This window comes from Ictidomys tridecemlineatus, chromosome 7, assembly GCF_052094955.1.
Source record: "Ictidomys tridecemlineatus isolate mIctTri1 chromosome 7, mIctTri1.hap1, whole genome shotgun sequence".
NCBI lineage: Eukaryota > Metazoa > Chordata > Mammalia > Rodentia > Sciuridae > Ictidomys > Ictidomys tridecemlineatus.
The window spans coordinates 108109108-108137077 of NC_135483.1; the positions used below are offsets into that span (position 1 = coordinate 108109108).

At 34.3% G+C, this 27970-nt stretch overlaps 1 protein-coding gene and 1 non-coding gene across 7 annotated transcripts in view; both read right to left on the bottom strand.

The window, feature by feature from the left end:
• Zranb3 (zinc finger RANBP2-type containing 3) overlaps nucleotides 1–27970 on the bottom strand; it is a 281585-nt gene that overhangs the window by 72925 nt on the left and 180690 nt on the right. For all 6 annotated transcript variants that reach the window (XR_013424061.1, XR_013424060.1, XM_078017309.1 and 3 more), the window contains 2 exons: nucleotides 4569–4962; nucleotides 347–544 (listed from right to left, as the gene is read on the bottom strand). Coding sequence is in view for 4 of the 6 variants with exons in the window: in XM_078017309.1 (XP_077873435.1) it covers nucleotides 347–544; nucleotides 4569–4962 (592 nt within the window). In the remaining 2 variants the exon portion in view is untranslated. The remainder of the gene's footprint in view (nucleotides 1–346; nucleotides 545–4568; nucleotides 4963–27970) is intronic.
• On the bottom strand, nucleotides 25379–25489 carry LOC120883874 (U6 spliceosomal RNA). The gene has a single exon (XR_005726053.1). It is a non-coding gene; the product is annotated as a U6 spliceosomal RNA (small nuclear RNA).

A 27970-nucleotide genomic window follows, 5' to 3' on the forward strand; every position in this document is an offset into this window, starting at 1 on the left:
TTATCTGTCAATCTTAACTATTTTTTCAAAAGCACCACCCCAAAATCAAAACAACACACTCCCAGTATGAACAGGCTAGGTTTGGTTGAGGCAGAGCAACAGGCTTGGTGGCAGCACATGTAGCAATTTATTGGTTTTGCTCCATGTGTAGTATCTGAATGCCAACAGACACACTCTGATCTTCCAATCATCTGGTGTTTAAGAATATGGTTATGAATGGTTGGCATTTTTAATATAAAAGGGAATAAAAGGCATCTGGAATAAGGCATCAATCACAAATCCAAAATGATACTATGTTAAAATATATGGTTATTATTTGGACACTGTAAATAGAAACAGGACTTACCATTATCTGATTGGGCTGTGAGCCTGTCTTCCCTCCTAACTTCTGACATTTCTTCCTTGCTATTAGCCAACTGGTTAGGTTCAGACTGTGCAATCACTTGTTTGTCACAGTCTAAGCTAGCTTGTACTTTTTTGGAGATGTCTATTTGAGAATCATCTTCTTCATTTTTGTTTTTGTCCTGGATATGGTTGAGGCTGTCTATTTGAAGAATTATTAAGATAAAATAATTTATACTTAAAAGTATAGTTAAAAACATTATAGCTAGGTCTTAAACAAAGAAAAATTAGTTAGTGTTTGTTCATTCTTTCAAAATGTTTACCAGCAGTCTACTATTTCCCCAGAACTAGGCTGGAAAGACAATAAGGAATAAGAAAGATAAATCCAAAATCAAAACAACACACTCCCAGTGTGAATGGGCTAGGTTTGGTTGAGGCAGAGCAACAGGCTTGGTGGCAGCACATGTAGCAATTGGTAGCTCAATCTACATAGGTGTTTAGCATATAGAGAAGACTGGGGAGAAAATTTGGGTATTTGATATGACAGTGGTGATTAGCCAGGAGTTCTATTCTGGACATGTTAAGTTTGATATTTCCATTAGACAAGTAGGTGAAGATGTTACATAGGCCATTGTCTGTCTCCATGGTGGAGACAGAGAATAATGTAAGCAAATAAATAGTGGATCTTCACATAAAGAGAACCAAACTGAGTCTTTGTGAGTATAGGCATTGGAGATTGGGGAAGGCAGTAAAAAAAATGTTGGAATTAAAAAGAAAAACATTAAAGAGAAATATTAAAAAATTACATAGAGCAAAAGTTGTCAGGGTCAAGTTCTCAGAGGAATTCCACTGGATCTGAGAGCTGGTTATGAACCTAGAAGCCTAGCTCAGGGCTTGCATTTTTGGATTAGATACTAAATGTATCTAATACCATTAGATAGTTCTAGGCAGAAGAATAATAATGCATTCTTTAAAGGACACTGTGGTTGCTTTATATAAAAGGATCCCAAGGGGGTGACTAGAAGGGAGATTCCTAAGGTTTGGGACAAAGATAATGGTGGGTTTTGGGTAGAATGGTGACAATAAAGAGAATGTAGTTGGAATCAAGATTTATTTTAGAGGTTACTTAATGGATCAATTATGGAAAGCTCAATCTACATAGGTTTTTAGCATATAGAGAAGACTGGGGAGAAAATTTGGGTATTTGATGTGACAGTGGTGATTAGCCAGGAGTTCTATTCTGGACATGTTAAGCCTGAGATTTCCATTAGACAAGTAGGTAAAGATGTTACATAAGCAACTGGATATATCAGTTTGAAATTCAAGTAGGAGATATAAATTTGGATGATGTGAACTGTAAATTATTAATTATAAACTACAGATGTTAAGAACAAAGCACAAGAAAAGAGCATATTGATAAATATTGGCAATCAATGTTTACTATACCACATATTCTTTAATGCAGTAGAGACTGTATTAGCAACCACTACAGATTATAATATTCTAATATTACTCCTATAATTTCTTGAATTCCACCATGTCCTTAAAGAGTTAGATGGAAGGCACTCTTTTAAAAATTAGATGAAAGATTTGAGCAAGAGTTCAGAGGTGAAGAGCTGGTCTAGCATGCAGGAGGCCCAGGGATCAACCCTCAAGTATTATACACACATTTTTTAAAAAGTTAGATGATTTGGAATTGATTTTCCTTTTTAATACTTTTGAGGCCCATCAAAATCAAGGTTAGAAATAATTATGCCAAATTATAGTAATGTAATTTGAATAATTTCAATTTTAAGTTATGATAATACCACTGTTACTTAGAATACTTATTTCTTTCTAAAAGACTTTCATATTCACAAAAGATAGTTCAGCCAGGCATGGTGGTGTACAACTGTATTCCCAGTGACTCAGGAGGCCAAGGTAGGAGAATTGCAAGTTTGAGACTAGTCTCAGCAATTTAGTGAGACCTTCAGCAATTTAGTGAAATTCTGTCTCAAAATAAAAAAATACAAAGGGGTAGGGATATGGCTTAGTGGTAAAGTGATCCCTGGGTTCAATCCCTAGTAAAAAACCAAACCAAACCAAAACAAAACAAAAATAACACAAAAGGTAGTTTATCTTCACAAAGGAAGTTTTCTTGAAGTTGCTTATTAAGTTTTAAGTCTAGGGATTTCATTGTTGTTCTTGGTATCACAAAGGAAAAATCAGAACTATATTAAACTATGATTTTTCTTGCTAAATCAATTAACTTATATACTTAATGTGAACTGACATTATTTTATAGTCACAATATACTTTATTTTTATTGCCTATACCAGTTGTAAATTGCATGGAGTCATGCTAATTATGACAGGGATATTATATGGAATAAACTTGTAGTTCCAATTTAGTTCACAGACAACAGGTGCCCACATAACAAATATAACCATCCAGATGGCAGACTTGTCAATTTTGGTAGGAACACCCATAAGTAAGAGAGGAAAGGCTTAGCCACTGATTACATCAAAACTAAGAGAGGAGAAGAAGACAGGAAGGAAAAAAATGTTTTTCTTTTTTTTCTCTGGTGGTATGGGTGATTAAACTGAGTGGCGTTATATCACGAAGCTACATCCCCGCTCTTTTTAATTTTTTTTTTGAGATAGAGTCTCCCTAAGTGGAGGAGGCTGGTCTTAAACTTGCAATCCTCCTGCCTCTTCCTCCTGGGTCACTTGAGATTACAGGCATGTGTCACTGTGCCTGGCTAGGAAGAAAAGTACTGTAATATCAGAGTCTTTGTTAATGATAATATTCCAAGAATTATCATATAATGAAAATTTAGATGTAAATAATTATTACCACTGATAAATAAAATGAGCATTTCTAGTTTCCAAAAAATGTTAACTTGGTTTTTTGGGGGGTGCTTAACCACTGAGCCACATCCTCAGCCCTTTTATTTTTTATTTTGAGACAATGTCTTGCTAAACTGCTTAGGGCCTTACTAAACTGCTGAGGCTGGTTTTGAACTTGTGGCCCTTCCGACTCAACCTCCCAAGCCACTGTGTTTACAGGTGTGGACCACCATGCCTAGCTCAACTTGGCATTTTTCACTGGATAAAAATGCTCTCTAAAATTGGAAAAAAAAAAGAATACTAATGATCTTTTTCTTATGATAATCAGGGGCATTGATAACCATATTAGAAACTAAACATCAGGAAATGACATATCATGCTATGAAAACATACTTGAGGTATGTTTATAATTTCTAACTTAAAAATAATATGTTTTACAATCCCTGCAATTTCAGAGGCTGAGGCAGGAGGATCCCAAGTCCAAGGCCAGCCTCAACAATGTTGTGAGGCCCTCGTTAACTTAATGAGACTCTATCTCAAAATAAAAAATAAAAAGAGCTGGGATATAGCTTAGTGGTAAAGCACCCTGGGTTGAACCCTCTGTTCTAAAAAGAGAAAAAAAAAAAACATGTTTTACCAAAGAATAAACTCATAAAACATATATCAAATACATTCTTTAAAGCTCTACGGAGGCACTGGGTTCAATCTTCAGCATCACATAAAAATAAATAAATAAATATACTGTGTCCATCTACAACTAAAAATATATTAAAAAAAAAAAAAAAAGCTGGGCTGGGATTGTGGCTCAGCGGTAGAGCGCTCGCCTAGCATGGGTGGGACCTGGGTTCTCAGCACTACATAAAAATAAAGGCATTGTGTTGCGTCCATCTACAGCTAAAAAAAAAAAAATATTAAAAAAAAAGCTCTATGGAGGAGTTTTTAATTATCTGTCAAGCAACAAAATGGCCCAATGTATACCGAGTAGGTAAAGAACTGAATTATTTTGCTACTTAAACATAAAAATAATCTATAATTTCTTTAAAAACAAATGTATCTAAAGAGGAAAGAAAGCAGAAGGTCTACAACTATAAGGCATATTTGCTACCATAGCAACAGAGCTTCTATTTCTGCCCACTGAATTCACATCCTGCTGACATTAATCAGAAATGTCCATTTGTGCCAAATTAATGTCATATCATAGATGCTTGGGAATTCTTGATAAAACTAGGAGTTTTTCACATTCTATGACAGATTCACAGTCTTTACTATGTGAAGTTCTTAATCCATTTCAAAAGCTAAAGTCAGTGCTGAGTCACACTAACCTTTGTTCACAGGAGTTTCTAAGAACACAGGTTATCTCCAGCCCCCACCTCTACAGTCACCTTCCAACATACTCACCAGCACTGCCTTGAGGATTCTCACACATTTCACAATAAGATAACAGTGAATTATTAATATAGGTGCAGAAACCACACTGCCAATCCTTTCCAGGAGGGGTTGGGATGGTTGTCAGGGACTTGGCCTTATGGACATGTTCCATGAAATTGTCTTTGGTTTGTCCAGGCCTGGATGGTTTCTCCTCTGGTAGGCTGTTGCAGTCATGGGTGGTGACTGATTTCAATCTTTTAGTTTCAGGTTCAAAATTATGTTCAGAATCAATGATATCCCTCGATGCCACTATAGTATTTTTCTCCTGAAATATCCTTGATTCATCACAGGAGGTCTCCAATTGTCTCTTTTTAGGTTTTGGTAAAAAGAATGATTGAATATCATGCTGTTTTTCTTTTTCAAACTAGGAAAATCAAACAGATATTAAATTAAGAAGCAATCATTAAAAAAAAAACACAATCATTTCTCCTAAATGAAAGAGCTTAACCATATTCTATTATCCTGTGAAAACCTTTTTGGAAATGAATTAAATTATACTATGATTTTTCATATATAACACCATTATGACATTCATGCACTTCTTATCTTTTTTTAGCACTTACTATGTGTCACCCACTTTACATCTATTAACTCACTTAGTCCTCATGCCAGTTTTGTGAGGTAGCTACTATTATTATTCCCATATTTTAGATGAGGCAACTAAAATTTTTAGAAAGGTTAGTTAGGTAATGTGGTTAGATAAGCTATGCAATGAAAAATATACTTCATAAACTATCTTAGTCAGATGTATGTCAGAGAAAGAAAGCAATCATTTATTTAAACACTTCAAATAAATCAAGAACCTAAGGTGAGCAGTAACCCTAGCCTGTAATTCCCATGACCCAGGAAGCTGAGGCAAGAAGATCACAAATTCAAGGCCACTTGCAGCTACTTAGCAAGCAACTTATTGAGACCCTGTCTGAAAACAAAAAATGAAAATGGCTGGGGATGTAGCTCAATGGCAAAGGGCTTGGGGTTCAATACCCAGTAACCTGCCCCATAAAAAAAGAATCTAGAAAAGTACTTTCATGCCCAAACTATAAACATAGTATTCATAAACAATGCTACTTAAAGTAAAATGTTACCCTGACCAGAAAACATTTGAAAATAGCAGTAAAACTATTAACTGCTTCTTTAATAGAAACATTTAAATAACTATCTAGTTTCTAAGAAATATATTTAATAACTAGCTTATTTCTAAGAAATATACTTATTTTGTCTAAGAACCCTTACAGCATTATCTATATTTTTCATCTTCTTTTTAATGCATAAATCTCAACTTCCTACTGAGAGAAAGTATAACTATCTCCATGATCAATTAGTTAGTAGTTGAGGTAAAGTGTTAATTTTAGAGAAGTCCTGCTATGGACTGAATTGGGAACTATGCTGGACACACATTGTGGCAGATTGTATTTCCAAAGATGACCACATAAATACTTATCCCATCTCACATGCTCCACTAATGTGGCTCCACTGAGAGGCAAAGTCTGTGGTCTTCTTCCCAAAACCTGTGTAGACCTCTGTAACTGTCACATCCCTTAGAATACAGTTAAAGTGACACTGTGTGACTTCTTAGGCCAGGTCACTGAGGGTAATATGACCTCCACCTCCATGCTGGCCCACTCTCTCACTTTCCCTTTCTCTCTCGGAATGCTTGCCTTTGGAACCTGTCACCATGTTATGGGGAAGCTCAGGCCACATGGGAAAACCATGTGCTGATATTCCAGTGGATAACCCAGAAAGGCCCACAGGTAGCAGCCAGCATCAATTGCCAAACATATGAGTGAACAAGCTTTCAGATATTCTAGGCCCCAGTTTCAAAATCTTCTAGTGAAGGCCACAGTTATCATGGAGTAGATCTATCATCCCTGTTGTACTCTAGTTGAATGTGCATTCACAGATAACCTGAGAAATAATATATGATTTTTTTCAAAGACACTAAGTTGTGGAGAAATTGTTATGGAGTAATAGATAAAAAAGAAACTATGGGTAATAATAGCAAATAACCAAGTAACTATAAAGAGATATTTTACATAATGAATTTTATCTGTACTTCTTAGAAGTAATCCATAACAGAGATTTGGCAAATTCATAGAAACAGAAAGATTAATGGTTACCAAGAGCTAGAGAGAAAGGAAATGGGAAGCTGTTGGTAAATGTTTATAAAGCTTCCATGAGGGATAATGAATAAGTTTTGGAAGTATCAGGGATGGCTGCACAACATTGTGAATATAATGCCACTAAATTGCATATCAAAAAATGGTTAAGATGGCAAATTTTGTGTTGCTACAATAAAAATATTAAACCCCACCACACACACCGCCCCAAAAAAAGTAAAACATGTATTATTATAGGGACAAGCATGCCGCATTCCTAATAATGTAGAAAACTACTTTTGTACATTATTAAATACTATAAAAAGTTATCTAATTAGCTATAGAAGTTATAGAATTTCGATGAAAAATATATAAAATGAAATCATTAACAAAGAAACAAGATTTTTCAAATAGTGCACTAAGGAAATTTTAAGAAAAGGGACAGAGTTTTAGGCAATAAAGACAAAATATATAATCTTGAAAATAAAATAGACCGCGGAGAAAAGATGTTAAGAGACCATGAACAGAACTTCCAAGAAATATGGGATAACATTAATAGATCAAATTTAAGATCTATCGGGATAAATGAAGGCATGAAGATACACACTAAAGGAATGCACTTTAGTGTTTTTTCAATGAAAGAAATAATATCAGAAAAGTTCTCAACCCCAAAGAATGAAATGGAAAATCCAATTCAGGAGGATTATAGGACCACAAATGTACAATATTACAACAGACCCACACCAAGGCACATTATTATGAAAATGCCTATCCTAACAGGATAGAATTTTAAAGGCTGCCAAAGAAAAAAAATGTCAGATACATTTAGAAGGAAACCAGTCTGAATCTCAGCTGATTTCTCAACATAGACCCTCAAAGCTGGGAGGTTCTAAAATAATACATACAAAGCTCTGAAAGAAAATGGATGCCAACCAAGCATACTATGCCCAGAAAAATTAAGTTTCAGATTTGACAATAAAATAAAAACCTTTCATGATAGGGCTGGGGTTGTGGCTCAGAGGCAGAGTGCTCGCCTTGCACATGCAAGACCCTGAGTTCAATCCTCAGCACTACATAAAAATAAATAAATTAAACAAAGGTATTGTGTCCAACTATAACATACATACATATATATATATATATATATATATATATATATATATATATATATATATATATATAAAACCTTTCATGATAAACATAAGTTAAAAGAATTCACAACTAGAAAACCTGCACTAGGGGCTGGGGATGTGGCTCGGGTGGTAGCGCGCTCATCTGGCATGCGTGCGGCCCGGGTTTGATCCTCAGCACCACATACCAACAAGGATGTTGTGTCTGCCGAGAACTAAAAAAAAATAAATATTGAAAATTCTAAAAAAAAAAAAAAAAAAAAAAAAGAAAACCTGCACTACAGAACAATCTTAGCAAAATATTTCATAAAAAATTAAAGTGAAAACCAGCAAAGGGAGGAACTACACAAAAGGAATAATCAATCAAAGGAGAAACTAATTCAAATTAAAAACCAGAAATAAATCAAAATGACAAGGAATAAAAATAATACATCAGTAATAACTTTGAAGAAAACTCATCAATCAAAAGACATAGACTGCCAGATTGGATTTTAAAAAAAAAAGACCCAAAATTATACTGTCTCCAAAAGACAGAACTCATAGGCAAAGACATCCACAGACTGAAGGTAAAATGATGGGAAAAAAACATATCATTCACATGGATCTCATAAACAAGCAGGGATTTCTATCTTCATATCAGATAAAATGGACTTCAAGCCAAAGTTCATCAGAAGGAACAAAGAAGGACATTTCATACTGCTTAAATGAATTATACATCAATAAGTACAATAATCATGAATATTTATGGCCCCACAAATGGAGAATACATACATCAAATAAACCCTTCTTAATTTCAAGAATCAAATAGACCATAACACAATAATACTGAGTGACTTTTTTTTTTTAATATTTATTTTTTTAGTTCTCGGCGGACACAACATCTTTGTTGGTATGTGGTGCTGAGGATCGAACCCTGGCCGCACGCATGCCAGGCGAGCGCGCTACCGTTTGAGCCACATCCCCAGCCCCAATACTGGGTGACTTTAACATACCTCTCTCACCATGGGATAGATCCTCCAAACAAAAATTAAATAAAGAAATGATAGAATTAAATAATACAATCAATAATTTAGATTTAACAGACATATTGAGTATTTCATCCATCAATGAATGAATTACTTTCTTCTTAGCAGAGAAGCAACACATGGATCCTTCTCTAAAATAGGCAATATCTTAGACCACAAAGCAACATTTAGCAAATAAAAAAAATAGAGATAATACTTTGCATTCTATCAGATCATAATGGAATGAAATTGGAAATCAACAATGAAATAAAAAATAGAAGCTTTTCTAACACCTGGGGACTAAAAAACATGATACTGAGTGACCCATGGATAGCAGAAGAAATCAGTGATGAAATAAAAAAAAATTCTTAAGAGGTAAATGAGAAGAGCAATACAACATAATGAACTATCTGCGACACTATGAAGGCACTCCTAAGAGGAAAGTTAATTGCATTGAACTCATTCATTAAAAGAATAGGAAATTGCCAAATATTTATTTAATATTATATTATAAATATATTATAAATATTTATCTAATATTACATGTTAAAGCCTTAGAAAAAAGAAGAACAAATCATCACCAAAAGCAGAAGACACAAATTAAAATCAGAGCTGAAATCAATGAAATTGAAACAAAAGAAATAATTAAAAAAATTGAGAAAACAAAATGTTGGTTCTTTGAAAAAAAATAAATAACATTGATAAACACATAGCCAAGCTAACAAAGAGTGAGAAAACTCAAATAAAATTTGTGATGAAAAAGGAAATATCATGACTGACACTACTGAAATGCAGATGATAATCAGAAATTATTTTGAAAAATTTTATACTCTAATAAAATAGAATATCTTGAAGACAACAAAGTTCTAGAGACATACGACCTACCCAAACTGAATGAAGAGGACATAGACAATTAAAACGGATCAATTTCAAGTAATGAAATTGAAGATGCTATCAAAAACCTACCAACTAAGAAAAGCCCAGGACCAGATGGATTTTCAGCTGAGTTCTACCAGACCTTCAAAGAAGAATCAACACCAATGATCCTCAAATTATTCTATGAAATAGAAAAGGAAGGAATCCTTTCAAACTCATTCTATGAAGCTAGTTATCACCCTGGTACCAAAACCAGAAAAGACACATCAAGGAAAGAAAATTTCAGACCAATATTCCTCATGAACATGAATGCAAAAATTCTCAATAAAATTCTGGCAAATCACATATAAAAACATTAAAAAAAGACAGTACATCACGATCAAGGTGGGTCTTCCCAGTGATGGAAGTTTGGTTCAACATATAGAAATCAATAAACATAATTCATCATCACATCAATAGACTTAAAGACAAGAATCACATGATTATCTCAACAGACACAGAAATAGCAATTGACAAAATACAGCATGTTTAACACAACAGAAAAACTAGGGAAAATAGGAACATACCTCAACATTGTAAAAGCTACATATGCTAAACCCAAGGCCAACATCATTCTAAACGGAGAAAATTAAAAGCATTCCCTCTAAGAACTGGAACAAAACAAGGATACCCTCTTTCACCACTTCTATTCAACAATATCCTTGAAACTCTAGCCAGAGCAATTAGATGGAAGAAAAAAATTAAAGGGACACAAATAGGAAAAGAACTCAAAACATCCCTATTTGCCAATGACATGATTTTAGAAGACCAAAAAACTCCACCAGAAAACTTCTAGAGCTCATAAATGAATTCAGCAATGTAGCAGGATATAGAATTAACACCCCAAAATCAATGTATCAGTGGTAAATCATCTGAAAGAGAAATTAGGAAAACTATAAAAAACTCAAAATAAAATAAAAATTTGGGAATCAATCTAACAAAAGAGGCAAAAGACCTCTACAATGAAAACTACAGAATACTAAAGAAAGAAATTGAAGAAGACCCTAGAAGATGGAAAGATCTCCTATGTTCTTGGATAGGCAGAATTGATATTGTCAAAGTGGCCATACTATCAAAAGTGCTATACAGATTTAATAAAATTCCTATTAAAATTCCAACGTTCTTCACAGAAATAGAAAAAGAACTCATGAAATTCATTTGCTTTTGAATATTTGGAAAAGTCAAAGCAATCCTTAGCAAGAAAAGTGAAGCAGTAGGTATCACAACACCAGACCTTAAACTATACTATAGAGCCACAGTAACAAAAATCGAATGATACTGGCACCAAAACAGACATATGTAGACCAATGATACAGAATAGAAGAGACAGAGAGAAATCCACATAAAGACAGTTATTTCATACTAGACAAAGGCACCAAAAACATATATGGAGAAAAGATAGCCTCTTCAACAAAGTGCTAGGAAAACTGAAAATCCATATGTAGCAAAATTAAATTAAACACCATCTCTCACCCAGAACAAAAATTAACTCAAAGTGGATCAAGGACCTAGCATTAGAACAGAAACCTTGTGCCTAAAAGAAGAAAAAGTAGGCCCAAATCTACATCATGTTGGCACAGGAATCAACTTTCTTAACAAGTCTCTTAAAATGCAAGAAATAAAATTAGAAATCAAAAAATAGGATGGAATCAAACCAAAACTCTTTGTCACAGCAAAGGAAATAATCAAGAACATGAAGAGAGAGCCTACAAAATTGGAGAAAATCTTTGCCACCTGCACTTCAGATAGAGCATTAATCTCCAGGATATATAAAGAACTCAAAAAACTTAACACCAAAACCCCCCAAATAAACCAATCAATACATAAGCAAAGGAACTGAACGGGCACTTCATAGAAGAAGAAATAAAATTCATCAACAAATATATGAAAAAATGTTCAATATCTTTAGGGGTTAGAGAAATGCAAATTAAAAATACATTATCAAGAATACGAGTAACAATAAATGTTGGCAGGACTGCAGATTGGTACAACCACTATGGAAAGCAGTAGGGAGATCCCTCAGAAAATTTGGAATGGAACCACCACTGACCCAGCTATCCCATTCCTTGGGATGTACTCAAAGGACTTAAAATCAGCATACTATCGTGATATAGCCACATCAATGTTTATAGCAGCTCAATTCACAAGAGCTAAACTATGGAACCAACTTAGATGCCCTTCAACAGATGAACGGAAAAGAAAATGTGATACACACACACACACACACACACACACACACAATGAAATATTACTCAACCATAAAGAGAAATGAAATTTTGGCATTTGCCAGTAAATAGATGGAACTGGAGACTATTATGCTAAGTGAAATAAGCTAATCCCCCAAAGCAAAGGCCAAACGTTCTCTCTGAAATGCGTGTGCTACCTCATAATAGGGAAGAACAGAAGGAAAAATAAGTACTTTGGATTAGACAAAGGGGAATGAAGGGAAGGGAGATGGATTTGGAGGAGGACAATTAGTAGAATGAATTGGACATTACTTTCCCTTGTTCATATATGAATACACGACTAATGAAATTCCACATCATGAACAACCAGATGAGAAATTGTATACTATATGTCAAAAGAAAAGGGTGAAGAAGACAGATTAGCAGATAGAGCTTGGCATTTCTTTTAAAAAGGTAAAAATAAAGACAGTTAAACATTTAAAGAAAATATTATATTCTATACAATAAAACTGCAAAGAAAGCTTATAGGATTTTGAAAATACTGACAAATGTTTGGCAGACATAAAGTTAAAGCATTTGACTTTATAAGGGAGGTAAACTTTCTGAGTCTATGCCTGTGTGGAATGAATTAAGTTTGCCCTCATCATTAGTGGTCACGCTGGGTATACGAATCCCTTTTATTTTTTAGTTTTGGTCCTGGGAATTGGATTCAGGGACATTTAACTACTGAGTCACATCCGCAGCCCTTTTTATATTCTACTTTGAGATGGGGTCTTATGCTTATGGTCTTACTAAGTTGCTGAGGTTGGCACTGAACTTATGATCCTCCTGCCTCAGCTGGGATTATAGGCATGCATCGTTGCTCAAAGCTGGGCATACAAATCTTTAACAATTTTTACTATTTCCTCCAACACTGGATAATGTTGATGATATGATTCCTTTGTAAGTCATAAACTTTTTCTTCATTTTAGAGGCTTTCTGGAACTTCTATCACTAGTGTTCTAAAATTTGATAATGATCTATATGTATCTATATCATCTATATTTACATATGCCTATTCATTTTGAATAATATTAAGTTTAGCTATTGGAAATTTCTATGATTCTTTGAAGCTAAAATTTTTTTTCTTTTTCATTTACTCTTTTTTTCTGGGATTCCTGTTAGTATAGTATTGGGTCTATACATTTATGTCTTATTTATTGACTCTCATATTTTCCTCTTTTGTCTTTTTACTCCATAAATACTTGGAGTTTTTCTCTCTCAACTCTTCTATAGAATTATTTTAATTTGGCAGTCATACTTTTAACATCCTTTTGTTCCTTGATTTTTTTTCATAGTATTCTGGTTTTATTTAAATTTGCAGTATCACCATAAATCTGAAGCTACTAATTAGAAGATTTTAGAAAGTTATCTTCAGGATCTGTTTTAGTATTTGTTTACCCTGTTCATGCTATAGATTTCCTCCTAAAATATCCAATGACCCTGGCTGCCTTTCATATTAAGAATGAGGAATAGCAGGCTGGCCTGGCCACTCAGGACACATGAGGCTTATCACCAAGAGGATTTGATATAACACCACTGATTGAATGTGAGAAGTTGGGGATATATTTGTGTCCTTAGTAATCCTCAGAGTCCTGAGGATTTCTGACTTGCAATATGGTAGGGATATTTTCAGTTGCTGTAACAGGAAACACAGGAAGATAAGTGATTCATCAGAAAGCAAAAAAGAGAAAAAAGAGGAAATAAGAAAAAAAAAGTTTACTTTCAGACATGTAAGAACAGGTTGATACCTTGGTGGAAAGTTTTAAGAGGCAGGTCTGGAGTCCAAGAGAAAGAAACAACTGGATTTTGACTTCAGAAACCACTGCCCTATACAGTTGTATACAGTTATTGGACTGGATGTCATGACACAAATAGTTTGAGAAAAGTAAAAAAAAAGTTAAAGAAAAGGACAGCAAACAGGGAGACAACATTCTGAGGAAGAGTAACCCAGAAGAAAACTAAAAAACTAAAACTAAAAGATCAGGGGGGGCTGAGGCTTTAGCACATATGGTTTTTCAGTCATCACAATAGGTATTTGGTAGATATTTTCAATTAGAACTTGCATCCTGTGGTTTGGGGAAATTTTCTTATGTTACTTTTCCTTCCTCTGTCTTTTCTCATTTTCCATTTGTTATTTCTAGGTGATTTCCTCAGAATCTCTTTTCCTTCCTTAATGAATTATTAATTGCTGATAGTATAACTTTAATTTCTAAGAGCATGCACCTGTTTGTTGATAATTTCCTTTCTCTTACTCATTTCATGGGCAAAATATTTCCTTTTACTTCTCTGTGGTTATTAATTATAGTTTTTGTTTTACTGTCTTTCTTATCTTACACATTTGCTTTTCATGAGAGGTTTTCCTCCATGCCTGGTGATCTTTCATTGTGTACTCATTTAAGAGTAAGACCCTAAAATGCTATGCAACATTCCGTGTGGGAGACTTCCTATATAGTCATCACTGACTGTTTTCTTGGGGGATCACTTAACAGTCTCATTACATTTTTTTCTTAATCTAGTAAGGCTTTTCAAGGAGGATACAGTGCTAGCCACCAGGGAGCTGATAAGAGAAATATGATAATGATATCACCATTAATTAAGTAGTCTTTGGCTTAATCTGCTTATTTTCACTTAGTGCTTTACTCCCTCAACTGCCTCTCTTCCTAAACATTGTTTTAAAAACATTTTTGTAAGAAGAGCAAAATAAAACAGTATAGTTATACACATAAAATATATAATAGACTGCTGTTACATCTACTAAATAATGTTTAATTTCAGAACTTTGTTCCATTCTACATTTTAAAGAATTTGTTCCTTTAAAGGTTTACTTCTTCACCTTTCCACTAATAAAAAAATTGTTTGAGACTTGCTAAAACTAAAGCAATCTTCTCAACAACATCAAACAATTAAAGAAATCTTCCCCTAAAAAGAGAATTCTCAGGGCCTTCAAATAGAGTTGAGCTCCTTAATTGAGTTATTTAATTAAGCTATTTTTAAAAAGAACTTTTAGCACTTAAGCAATGACTAATTTTGGAAAATAGCATTTGAGAAATTTTTATTATGTATTAGAAGCAGTTTGGGAGGAAAGGTTAGGAATGACTTACAGAAATTACCTTTGCTACTATGAGAGTTTACTAACAGTGCATGGGAGTGATCAACGTGGGTACTTTTCTAAAAATGCTTGCCACTTGGATAACAGTAAATTGAGCCTTCAGCATGTCAAATTCAGAAAAGAAAGGAGTGGGTAGAAATTATTCTAATAATTTCTTGACCAAAGGATACACTAAGAATATAATTTTAGCAAATGGGAAGATTTGCAATGATGTTGGCTAATGAAATGATGGCTAAGTTGGACAATAATGAATGTTGTCACAGGTAGTGAACCTATAAGTTAGTATCTTGGCCACAGAGCTACCAGAAGCTAAAAGACTTAATAGGAATAAAGATTTCCTCTGAGGAAAGGAGGGAGAAATCCAATCCATACCATTAGTTATGATTTCTGATTACAGCCTTTGGGCAATTCGGCAGGAAGTTCATTGATGAGGTTTCTTTTACATTTAGCAGCTATGATTGATAGGAAATCAAGTGAGAAAACCTCTTTGCTACATCCTAAAGATAATAATATGCGCTAGATGAAAATAAAGGGTTTTTAAAACATGGGTTTTTAACTTGTGACCCATGGGCTTCTCAAGACCTTAGAGGGCCTTCAGTGAGCCCGTGAAATTGACTATAAAATATTGTGTACATTGCACATGTGTTTTGAGAGAGCAGTTCTTTTTTTCCCATAGTCTCAAAGGGATTCAAGACCCATCTAAGATTATGAGAATAGAATAAAATATTTCAAAATGCACTTGTGGTTTTAAAGCTCCATTTCTTTCCTCATTTATTTAAGGTAAAGAGAAATTGAGAAGTCACGTGTCAAATATACACATGGGTAGTAAATCTAACTTTTTTAAAGGAAACCAACATATGAAGTCTTTTAGATAATTCATGAAAGCCCCTCTGGCTTCTCTCATGATAATTTTTCAAAACTGATGAATACCTATAGAGAGTAACTCCTATGCAGGCATAAAACATGCTATTAAAGTGTTTGCACAGTCAAAAAGAGGAAAACTGTTGCTGAGGTGAAGAGAAGAAAGCACAGGGATTCTAATAGCTAGGAAATTACCATACTGGGGCTGGGGCTGTAGCTCATTGGTAGAGCTCCCGCCTTGCACATGTGAGGCATTGGGTTCAATCCTCAGCACCACATAAAATAAATAAAGATACTGTGTCCATCTACAACTAAAAAATATTTTAAAAATTTACCATATTGGCAGGACTCAAAGACTTGAATATCACCTAGATCAGCTTAAAACAAAACACACAACCCTAGATGTTTTGAGACAGAGACATATTACCACTAAAACCTCAAGCAGGTTTCACTTGGTATTTGGGACATGGCTGGTTAATAATAGAAGAAACTTTTTTTTTTGCCTTTAAAAAATTGTTCTAATTAGTTATACATGACAGTAGAATGCATTTTGACATACTGCACACAAAAGGAGCACAACTTCTCCTTCCTCTTGCTGTAATGCACTCACACCAGTAGTATAATCATACATGTATATAGGGTAATAATTCTGTTTCATTTTACGGTCCTTCCCATTTCCATATCCTCTCCCTTCCCCTTACTCCCTTCTGCACAATCTGAAGTTCCTTCTTTCTTCCCTACTTCCCCACTATGGATCAGAATCTGCTTATCAGAAAAAACACTTGGCCTTTGGTTCTTTGTGATTGGCTTATTTCACTTAGCATGATATTCTCTAGTTCCATCCATTTACCATCAAATGCCATGATTCTATTCTTCTTTAAGGCTGAGTAATATTCCATTGTGTATATGTACTACATATATTTATCCATTCATCTCTTGAAGGGCACCTAGGTTGCTTCCATAGTTTTGCTCTTGAATTGAGCTGCTATAAACATTGATGTTTCTGTGACAGTACAGCATGCTGATATTAAGTCCTTTGGGTATAAACCAAAGAATGGGAAGACTGGGTCAAATGGTAGTTCCACTCTAAGTTTTCTGAGGAATCTCCATACTGCTTTCCATAATGGTTGTACCAATTTGCAGTCTCACCAACAATGATGAGTGTATCTTTTTCTCCATATTCTCACCAACATTTATTATTGCTTATATTCTTGATAATTGCCATTCTGTTTGGAGTGAGATGAAATCTTAGAATAGTTTTGATTTGCATTTCTCTAATTGTTAGAGATGATGAACATTTTTTCACATGTTTGTGGATCGACTGTATTTCTTCTTTTGTGAAGTGTTTGTTTAGTTCCTTAGCCCATTTACTGATTGGATTACTTTTGTTGTTGTTGTTTAAGTTTTTTGAGTTCTTTATGTATCCTGGAGATTAGTGCTCTATCTGATGGTCTGGTAAAGCTTGGTTACTGCATAGCAAGATTTAATTAAAAAGTCTTTTATCTTTTATAACAATATTCTTGTACTTAGAAAAGACATTACAGTAATAAGTTACAGACAAACATCCTAATTCACCATGACTATTTGTCCTTAGAAAGAAATTATTAGAGAAAATAACTCTTTAAATGTGTGATAAATAAGGAACTTAAAAACAAATATTTCTAAAATTGAGATGTGATCCGAGCCTACAGTGATTTTTATCACAAGACTCATGGAAAAATGTAGTCAAGGCAACATGCCCATGTCATGATGAATGGAGACAGAGGAACATATACTCTTCTCTTCAGTTAAATAGCTGACACTAGCCATTGTGTTCCTGTCTTTTGTTCAATATTATTTTTGAAAAACAAAAGAAAAATCTTGCCTTTGGTGAGAAGTGCTAGGAATAAAAATTGTTACATGCTTAAGATGGCAACACACGTTTTTATCTGGAAGGCTCAGGGACCTAATCTATTTGCTATATTTTATACCATGGTAAATTACTGGTCTTTTGAGACAAATCTCCTGGCCATATGATAGGATTAAAAGTCAGTCATTAGAATTGAAAGAGAGGAAAAGGAAATTTAGTAAAACTCATAAAAAACAATAAGGCACTTCAAAGCCTGGTGCAATTCCAGTGAAGCAAGGCCACCAATCAAAGAACTGATGTCAGGTTTAACAGACTTTGATTAAAGGGTAGCTCTGGTAGAAACCATTACTACCTCTTGTCATTTAGCTCTTGATCCTAAAAGAATTAATAAACCTCTGTTTTACAAACAGATGATTGGGACTTCATGCAGGTCTCCTGAAGGATAGGGAACTAACGACTAGAATTGTAATTAAAGAGCTCTCATTAATATTTGTAAACAAGCCAAAAAGAATATGTTTTCAAGAATATAGAGTGAAGAAACAGGGTTTTAATCACCTAACTTAAAAAACCAAACAAACCTTTAAATTATCTTAAAAAAGAAATGACTCATAGATTTTTTAAAAAAAGATATTCCAGGTCTGGGGTTGTGGTTCAGAGGCAGAGTACTCACCTAGCAATGTGAGGCCCTGAGTTTGATCCTCAGCACCACAAAAAAAAAAAAAAAAAAAAAAAAAAAAGAAAAGAAAAGATCAATCAAGGTATTGTATCCAACTACAGCTAAAAATTAAATATTAAAAAAAAAGATATTCTGGGGCTGGGGTTGTGGCTCAGTGGTGAAGTGCTTGCCTAGCATTCGCAAGGTGCTGGGTTCAATCCTCAGCACCCCATAAATGTCAAATAAACATATTGTGTCCACCCAAAACTTAAAATATAAATTAATTGAATAAAATTTTAACAGTGATCTGATCTACTTTAAAGTAGAACTGGTTTTTCTCTGCAGGCTGGAGAAAATAGAACAATAAACTTACTCTGGTTTAAAAAAGGCATAAAATAAAATGTTATTAATTAATTATTTTATCGATGACATCAAAACTAGTACATGCAAATGTCTCTGAAATGACTGTCTATTCTAATAAGAACAATTAGAATTTACAGCAAAATATCATATAATGTACCAATCACTAGAATGTAATTCAGAAAGTGTAATTAATCAACCAATGTTTAGTGTATGTCTTTGTATAATTTGTATCATAATTTCTCTTTTAAACTCTAGATCTGACCTAGGACATCAGGTGAGGTACAGAAGCACCTCAAACTCAGGATGTTTGGAATGAATTCCTAATCTCTGTCTTTAAACCATGCCTTTCCTACTGTCACAGTCTCTGCTCTTAACAGCTTGCTACACATTAACTATGAAATCCTCTGTGATGGACGAGTTTGACTAAACTGGATCTCTTCCCATTGCTTCAATCTGTCCTCTTCTTATCTACCTGCATGTATTTTACTGTGGCATTTCCCTTAAATGCCTGCTTCAATCCCTTCCTTCTACTCTCTCTACAAATGTTGGTATTAGAAAAGAGTCTAACTAGGCCTCATTTTGTTGATTCTAACTCTGAAATGTATGAACTGTTTCTTCTCCTCTCTCTTATCACTTCTACTATTAGGAGTTTAGGGTGGAACTGAGGGCTCCTGATAACCCTCTGAATCCCTGACAAAGAAACTGGCTTAACTAATAGACCTGTAAATGCCTAATAGCACCATAATTTTTTGGGGGGGTGGGTAAGAGGTACATTATAAAAACTGGTTACAATGCAAGGCCAAAATTAGATTTCCTATTTCTTACCTTAGCAGCAGAGGAGATAGGCCTTGGCATGCCCTTTCACTCTGCTCAAGGCAGAAGCAGCAAGCATAAGAGGGGCATATCTCTTGGGAATCACAGCAAGCCACCCACTTTAACTGTGGTAGCCCAACCAAGAGTGCTACCACAGTTCAAAATCAAAGGGAAAAAGCCTGAAAGTGGAGGGAAAGAAAAATCTTTTCCCTATAGGCAGAAACTGGATGGGAATCTGGGCAGAAATAATCCATTTCCCAATAACACTGCCTTCAAGAACTTCTGTCTTTTTTCCCTCCAACTCTTTTCCCACATTGCCACTATGATTATTTTTTGAAAACAAAAATCCAATCATGTCATTCATCTGCTCAAGAACTTCCAATGAGGGCGGGGATATAGCTCAGTTGGTAGAGTGCTTGCTTTGCATGCACAAGCCCCGGGGTTCAATCCCCAGCATCACAAAAGAGAAAAACAAGAACAAACAAACAAACAAACAAACAAAACTCTTCCAGTGACAATACATTCGCCCAGGATAAAGTCAGACTTCTAGGCATGTCATGTATGGGCTCCTCTCCATCTGGTTAGTACCCAAGTTTTAGGCTTCTTCTCTCCTTTGACACTTCTTGTGTGCCTTACACTCACACATTCATATGATCTTCCCATTCCCAAAATAGTTGATATCTTTTCACATAGCTGTGCTTTGGGTATTCTTTCTGCCTGAAATGGGACCTACTCACTCCCTTTGAACTCATCCTTCTAAATCTAACTTAGATGTTTCCTTATGGAAACTTTCCCACATCCACCAAGTGGTTATTTATTCTGTCCTGTGTTCCCAGAGTCTGGTTTACATACCTCCGTTTTTCACATTTATCATCTTGCATTACATGATTTGTTTATAATTACCTCTCCCAACTAAAGAGTGGGCTCCAAAGGAGAATTAGCTATTTTCCTCATCCTTGCATCCTCAGAGACTAGCATGTCTTTTTAAAAACAATTTTATTGAGATGTAATTTTAAAAAAGTGTTTATATGCCATAAGTTCACCCTTTTAAAATGTCCAATTCAATGACTTTTAGTAAATTCATAGTTGTGCAACTATCACCATTGTTTAATTGTAGAACATTTTCATTACCCTCAGAAGAAATCCCATACTCATTAGGTAGAAATCACTTCCCATCCCTCCCTCCCACAAGCCCCTGGCAAGCCACTTTATGTTTCTGTGGATTTGCCTATTCTGGCCAATTCATATATATGGAGCCACACAACATATAAACTTTTTGTCTGTTTTTCACTTAGTATGATATTCTCAGGACTTCATTGCTTTTTAAGGTCAAAAAGTATTTCATTGTATGGATAAACCACATTTTGTTCATCAACTCAATTTATGGACACTTGGGTAGCTCTAGCTCATTGACTATAATGAATCATGCCGCTGTGATATTTATGTACAAGTGTTTGTGAGGACATATGTTTTCAATTCCCTTGAGAACAGAATTTCTGGGTCATACAGATTTTATGCTTAACATTTTAAGAAATTGTTAGGCTCTTTCTCAAAATGGCTACAGGATTTTACAGTCTCACAAACACTGCATGAATGCGCTAATTTTTCTATATCATTACCAATACTTGTTTTCTTTTTAAATTTTAATCATCCTAGTGGGTGTGAAGTGGTATCTCATTGTGGTTTTGATTTTCATTCCATATAATCTTAATCAATGTTTATATGATGATCTTTGAATGCCTGTGCAGAGTACACATCTCATAAACACTGGCAAAACCAAACCAAAGTGTTTCAATGTTTGTATATTTCTCAAATATTTATGGAGGGCTCACAATGTGCTAACTCTAAAGCATCTACTAGAGTGTGGCAAAGGTATGAGAGATGACTTTGCAGCAAAAGGGCCAGGGTTCAAATCCCAGCTCTGCTATTTATTGTTTGTACAAACTTGGGCAGATTGCAATATCCTTCGGAACTCAGTGGGGCATGATAACTATCTGCCTCTTAGTGTTGCTGCGAAGGTTAAATAAGATCATGAATATTAAGGGTTTAACATAGTGGCTACATAGCATAAGTTCTCCATACAGGTTAATTCTTATCACTTAAGTCACAAAGATAAACAAGACAAAAGTAACACAATATGAAAAGTTATGATTATCAGGTATTTATGTCTATATCCATAATAATGAGGCTACACTGTGATTCTTATTATTAGGCTACTGTGCAGACTAATCACATAGTATTTATAGGGTTATTTGATTTTCTAAAATGTATACTAAATAAATATTCTAATTTAAGATGTGTTGGCCCCAAGAAAACAGTGCCCTAACATATTCATAAATGAGATTTTTGGACAAGACAGATTTAGACTTTATGAAAACTACTGCCCCTATGATCAACTTTTTTTCACTATTACTATTTATTTAACTAGACAATTATACTATGGTAAAAAGGTTATTTTTTTATATGTATGAGATAATTTTTTATTTGAACTTTTTAGCCTACAAGACAAACATTTCATACAATGTTTGCATTTGATAAAAAAAAGGAGTTTGTTTTTTAATTTTTGAGAGTATATTTTAAAATTTTAGTTATACTGAGGAGCTCTCCTTCCCAACTACAGTTTTTTTTTTTTTTGCAGCAGATCAGCCATCATCTTATATATTTTTAGTGTAAATATGGGTATTTGAAGTGTAATTTTGTTTTGGGTAAAAGTGTTTGAGAAGCTTATGAGGACAAAGACCAGGGAACTTATCACAGGACAACTGTGATAAGGCAGGCCAAAGCTCTCAGCAGACAGGGAAGGTAAAGAAGGGAGGCAACCAGGAAGAGATTCATGAAGAGAAAGGAAAACTGGGAATATTGAACTAAGAATGCATAAAATTAAAACAACTGATATGGAAAACTAGAGACTTCAGTACAGTCGAAGCAAGAAATGACTGGGAATAGCTGTTCTGGCTGATTGAGGAATTTCCTGAGATCTGTTTCACAATGGAAAGATTATTACTATATGAAGTAACAAAATGGAATCAGTTCTGGCTTACTGAACTTGGAAGAAAAGAAGCCAAGCAGGAAGGAGTCACAGCCTAAGTGGAAGTCAGATTCATTACCCACACTAAATTTGAATCCTTTTTTATGCTCAACCCACTTATCATTTATGTCCCATGTTTCCCTTAGGATACTTTTTAACTTATGTATAATGGATGAAAAGAAACTTAGAAGCCATCTAGTAATCTAGGGCTTTAAATAGCTGGATATATTATGTTTCTGATTATCTAAAGGAGAAAAAGAATATGGAAAGGCCTTAAAGAGGTTTAAGAGAAGGAACCAAGTTCCCCACACTACAGCTAAAGAAGGAACAGCCCTAAGAAGATGATAGCCAAATAAAAACTAGAGAGAAGAAGCAGCTCCCTATCAGTCTACTTTATGTAGAAACAGCCTTTTATCACTTGGAAGTTGACAATATACACTAATGTTATCCATACCTTTCTTTCCATCTGGAGGCAACCAACCTTATAACTCAATGGAAACCACTGTAAGAAAATCAAAACCCCTCAGCCTGGGATTGTGCAATGCAAGCAACTTGGGGGGCTAAGGCAGGAGAATCAAAGTTTGAAGTCAGCCTTGGCAACTTAGTGAGACCCTGAGCAACTTAGCAAGACCCTGTCTCAAAATAAAAAATAAAAAAGGACTGGAGATATAGCTCAGTAGAAGCACGCCTGGGTTCAATCTCTAATACCAGCACGACCCCCTCCCCCTACCCCAATTTAAAATTTCAAATATGAAAAAAGGAAGAAGTGGAAAGAAAATTGACTCCATCTGAGATAGTACCCTGGGGATGAAATGACTCCCACATAGGACTGCTTACTCAGGGACTGGCAACCACAATGTGCAGAGGCATCTTTCTTCATGGAGGTGAAATCTGTTTTCTCCATCTGAGTTGGATTTCAAGTTGGCTTTTATATGAGCTAATAAATAATTTCTTTTAAAAACATAAACATATTGGGATGGGCAAAGAATTGTGACTCATGAATTTGTGTGGATTACTGAAATACCAATGCTTAACAATAGGTAGAGGAGAGGTATCTGCCAAGCTTGGGTTGAAATAGAGTCATAGAAGCCCAAGTGATGCTTGATTATGGCGAGAACCAGAAAGTCCTAGTGGTGAGTTGAAGGAGTAAAATGAAGGGATTGAAGAATGGCTAAAAAAATTACCCAAATATTTCAATATTTTAAAAACTTATACAAGTACATTTATACTAGTATACAATACTGGAGTCCCAGTATTGGTTCTATGTATTTTTCTTTCAGTATCAATAGTTAGGTGAGTTATGTGGCAGAAAGAGGACACTGATTAAAAGAGAGAGAGAGAGAGAGAGAGAGAGAGAGAGAGAGAGAGAGAGAGAGAGAGAGAGAGAATGTAATTTTGAAGGGCACAGTATCAGAAGAGAAAGAAGGCAGGAAACATAAAAAAAAAATACAAAATTTGTGTCTAGGAAAGTATTTCATTCTTCTCCTTTTCCTAATCACAGATCTCCCTGTTCCCAGGAATCATAATCAGCAATATTATGCTCTAGGTCAATTCTCAGAAAAATAATTTGCCAAAATCTCATATACTATTTGCCCAATGACCAACATGTTAAAAAGTAAATACACCTAAAATGTAATTCAATGAAGATCAATTTGCCAAATTCACTGGTTTTCTAGAAATTATTTACAGGGTTTGTAGCTTTTAGAATCTGATTAATTGGCAGAGGTAAGAAGACTATAGGGAACCAGGTAAGCAAGGTGCTAGACCTCTGGACTCTTTTTCTGCCCTCAGTTTACCATTTCTTTTCCTCAGGTTTACTCTCTGCTCTTGGTCTAATCTTCTTTGAGCTTCTCGGTCTTCCCATCTCTGGGTTGACAAGTTGAGCTGAGTCATGTGCTAACTACATAGTCAATTTATCTTCCTATAGAAGAAGGTCACTCTTCTTTGCTCCAGCTCCCTCCAGTTGCAGCTGCAGGGAGCTGGGACAGAGATGAAATGAACATTCCTTAAAACGCTGACTGATATCACAGAACTATCCAGAAGCTGCTAAAAAACGTCCAATTAGAACTGCTATAAATTTGTAGTTAAGGAAGTTTTTGATGACAACTGGCAAGTCTGGTTAATTTGGTGAAATTTAAATGACAAAACTGGAAGTAAGTTAAAAATGCTAATGCTGAAAAAACTTTTAAAGGCTTTTTAGAAGGCTTAGAAAGAAATCAGCATAAATAGAAAAATTCCCATTGGAAATGCTGAAGTTCTGACAGTATAAAGAAAAAAAAATATGTTCATTGGTACACTAAATTCCTTAAGGCTTTTAAAAAACTGAACATTTCTTAAAATGCACAAGGCTGGAGCATAAAGATAGAGAGGTCATTGCCCATCTAAAGTCAACCAAAGCACATTTTGCATGTTGGCCAAACAACAAACAACTAAATACAACCAAAGCAGACCAACTCAAAACACAGGATACCTTCATTTTAAGATACAATTTATATAAAACCATGTGTGTATAAACACATGCACTGGAAAATCTGTGTTAAGATAACACTAGACTAGGGAAGACATACATGTAACTCAAGAAAGTAAGATTTGGTAAATGTGAATTTTTCTTTCACCTTGTATGTAGATAGTTTTTTTCAGAGAAACTTTAAAAAACAATAAATATGTACACATGTGGGAAGATACATTTCAAATGCTTAGTTGTCTATCTTAGAAATAAACTTTTTTTAAAAAAAATGGAACGCTCCTCGAATTTGTGTGTCATCCTTGTGCAGGGGCCAAGCTAATCTTCTCTGTGTCTTTCCAATTTTAGTATATGTGCTGCCTGCTGAAGAGAGCACAGAAATGAACTCTTAAAAATAATTTGAAATTTAAGGAACTTTAGAGAAAAAAGCAGCCATGAGCATAGTTTTATTTATATATTTTGCAAAGACCTAGGATTTCTACGGATTTATTTATAAAATAGATAACATTGTTAAAAGAAAGTAGTTTCTGAAGCTAAAAAAAAACTTAGAAATCATCCCTCTAATTTTTAGCAAGAATTAACAGAATGGCTTTCTAGCATTGAAGGAAAAAAAGGTATTAGCTTTTCAAATAAGGTACATTTAAAAACTTGGTATGATTCCAAATAAAAATGTTTAATGGAACTAAATTTTACATTAAAATTTTAACTTTGTGTTATAAGAAAATATTTTAATTTTGTTCCTACAATTTCTGATTGACTCTTTGGAAAATTTAAAGTAAACTCTCCGGGAGCTGGGGTTGTAGCTCAGTGGCAGAGCGCTTGTCTAGCATGTGTGAGGCCCTAGGTTTGATTCTCAGCACAACATACAAATAAATAAAATAAAGGCCTCTTGATAACTAAAACAAAAAAACAAAAAAACAAAAAACAAAAATAAACTCTTCATAACTCTGCACCATATTTCCTAGGAGGCAGAAAACAGAATGAAATTATAAATTTCTCTAATACAGTATTTAGTATTGAGTCATACATGGCCTCCAATAACATGAGTATCACAAACATCCTTATTCCTACTATACAAAATTTACAGATGCTAACATTTTTATATTTACTTCTATTCCTTTTCTTTTTTAAAAATATTTTTTAGTAGTACGTGGACCTTTATTTTATTTACTTATATGTGGTGCTAAGAATTGAACCCAATGCCTCACACATGCTAGGCAAGTACTCTGCCACTGAGCCACAACCCTAGCCCCTTATAATCCTTTTCTATAGTAAAAGAAATAAAACATTTCTTTGAAGTTGCTATCACATTTTTACTCTTTCTTAGACTTACTTTCCTCCTCTCCCAGAGGCAACCAATTTTGTAAATTTCATGTTTACATGTTTTATTATACATATACATATACATAAATGTAAGTATTCTTGTGTGTGTGTGTGTGTGTGTGTGTGTGTGTGTGTGCGCTATGCCTTTAAAAAATAACATTTTGATTTTCAGGTGTGGTAATGTTGATACATATAAATCTAATTTGATTCACATTAACTTCTAAATAGCACTTTATGACAATTTATGTATCTATTCACCTATTGAGTAAATATGTTGATGATGGTAAGAATCAGAATTTTCACTGTTGGCTAAGGAAAATATAAATATTTTTATCTGTATAGACAGATAGAAAAGATGAAGAAGAATTTGGTGATGCTGGATTCTAACTGAAGCTATTAGTAGGATTTTATGACTTAAAAATGCATACATACATATCTATTTTTCCATGCAAATATGAATGTAACTCTGTATACTGAAAAGAGTCTAGAAGCAATGATACCTAAAAGGAATTTTAAAAATCCTAATTTGTAAATATTATTTCATAGGAAAGACAATAAAGGGTCATTAAAGAAATGGTCAGTTCCAAGCCTGGGGCAAGGAAAACTCAAGGTGAATCTGGAATATTTTGTGTGCCAGAAAAAGAGAAAGAACTACTCAGGAATTATGGGAATGTTTACAGAAACAAAACAAAACAAAACAAAACAACAGTTTAAAGGAGCGTTCACAGGACAGATCTAAGCTCAAAGATAAAAAGGAAAAAAAAAGTGAAGGATTATAATGCATTAAATATTAATAACAAAATTTAAAAATCTTCAACTTTATAGTGATATTTTTTTAAAGGACGAAAAATAAATTTCTTCTTTGTAGAAAAACAACAGCTAATAAATATGGAAGCAATGGTAGAATTAGAAAACCACCATTTTGAAACTGTTTCAGGCAAAAATCATCAGTGAATGCTAAAACCACTGGATGAAAGATTTTGGGGAAAGAATGGACACATGATTTGAAATTATCACACCATATATTATTTGCTAATTGCAAAAGAAAAAAATTATTTTTAGAATTTGCCTTATTTTAGTAAGGTGGAAATTATTATATTTATTGGTTGGGAAGGTCTTCTCTTTAGTCTTTGCCTATTTTTCTGTTGATTTTCTTGTGTTGTATTGAGTTGTACAAATTTCTTATATACTTTGGATATTGTATTTTGAAAGTCTTTACTCAGACTATAACTTATTTGTAGGACATTTTTTATAACGAAAGTTTTGATTTTGATATAGACTAATACATCTCTCATTTCCTTTACGATTTGTGCATTTTGAGGCAAATTTCTTTTACTTTCCCCTATTTTCAGTCATAAAGTGTTTTAGTCAGTTTTTTTGCTGCTGTGACTAAAGGACCTGATCAGCACAATTACAGAGGAAAAGAGATTTATATGAGGGCTCAAGATTTCAGAGATCTTAGTCCAAAGAAGGCAAGTGCCATCCCTCAGGGCTCGAGGTGAAGCTGAACATCATGGTGGAGTATGTGGTAAAG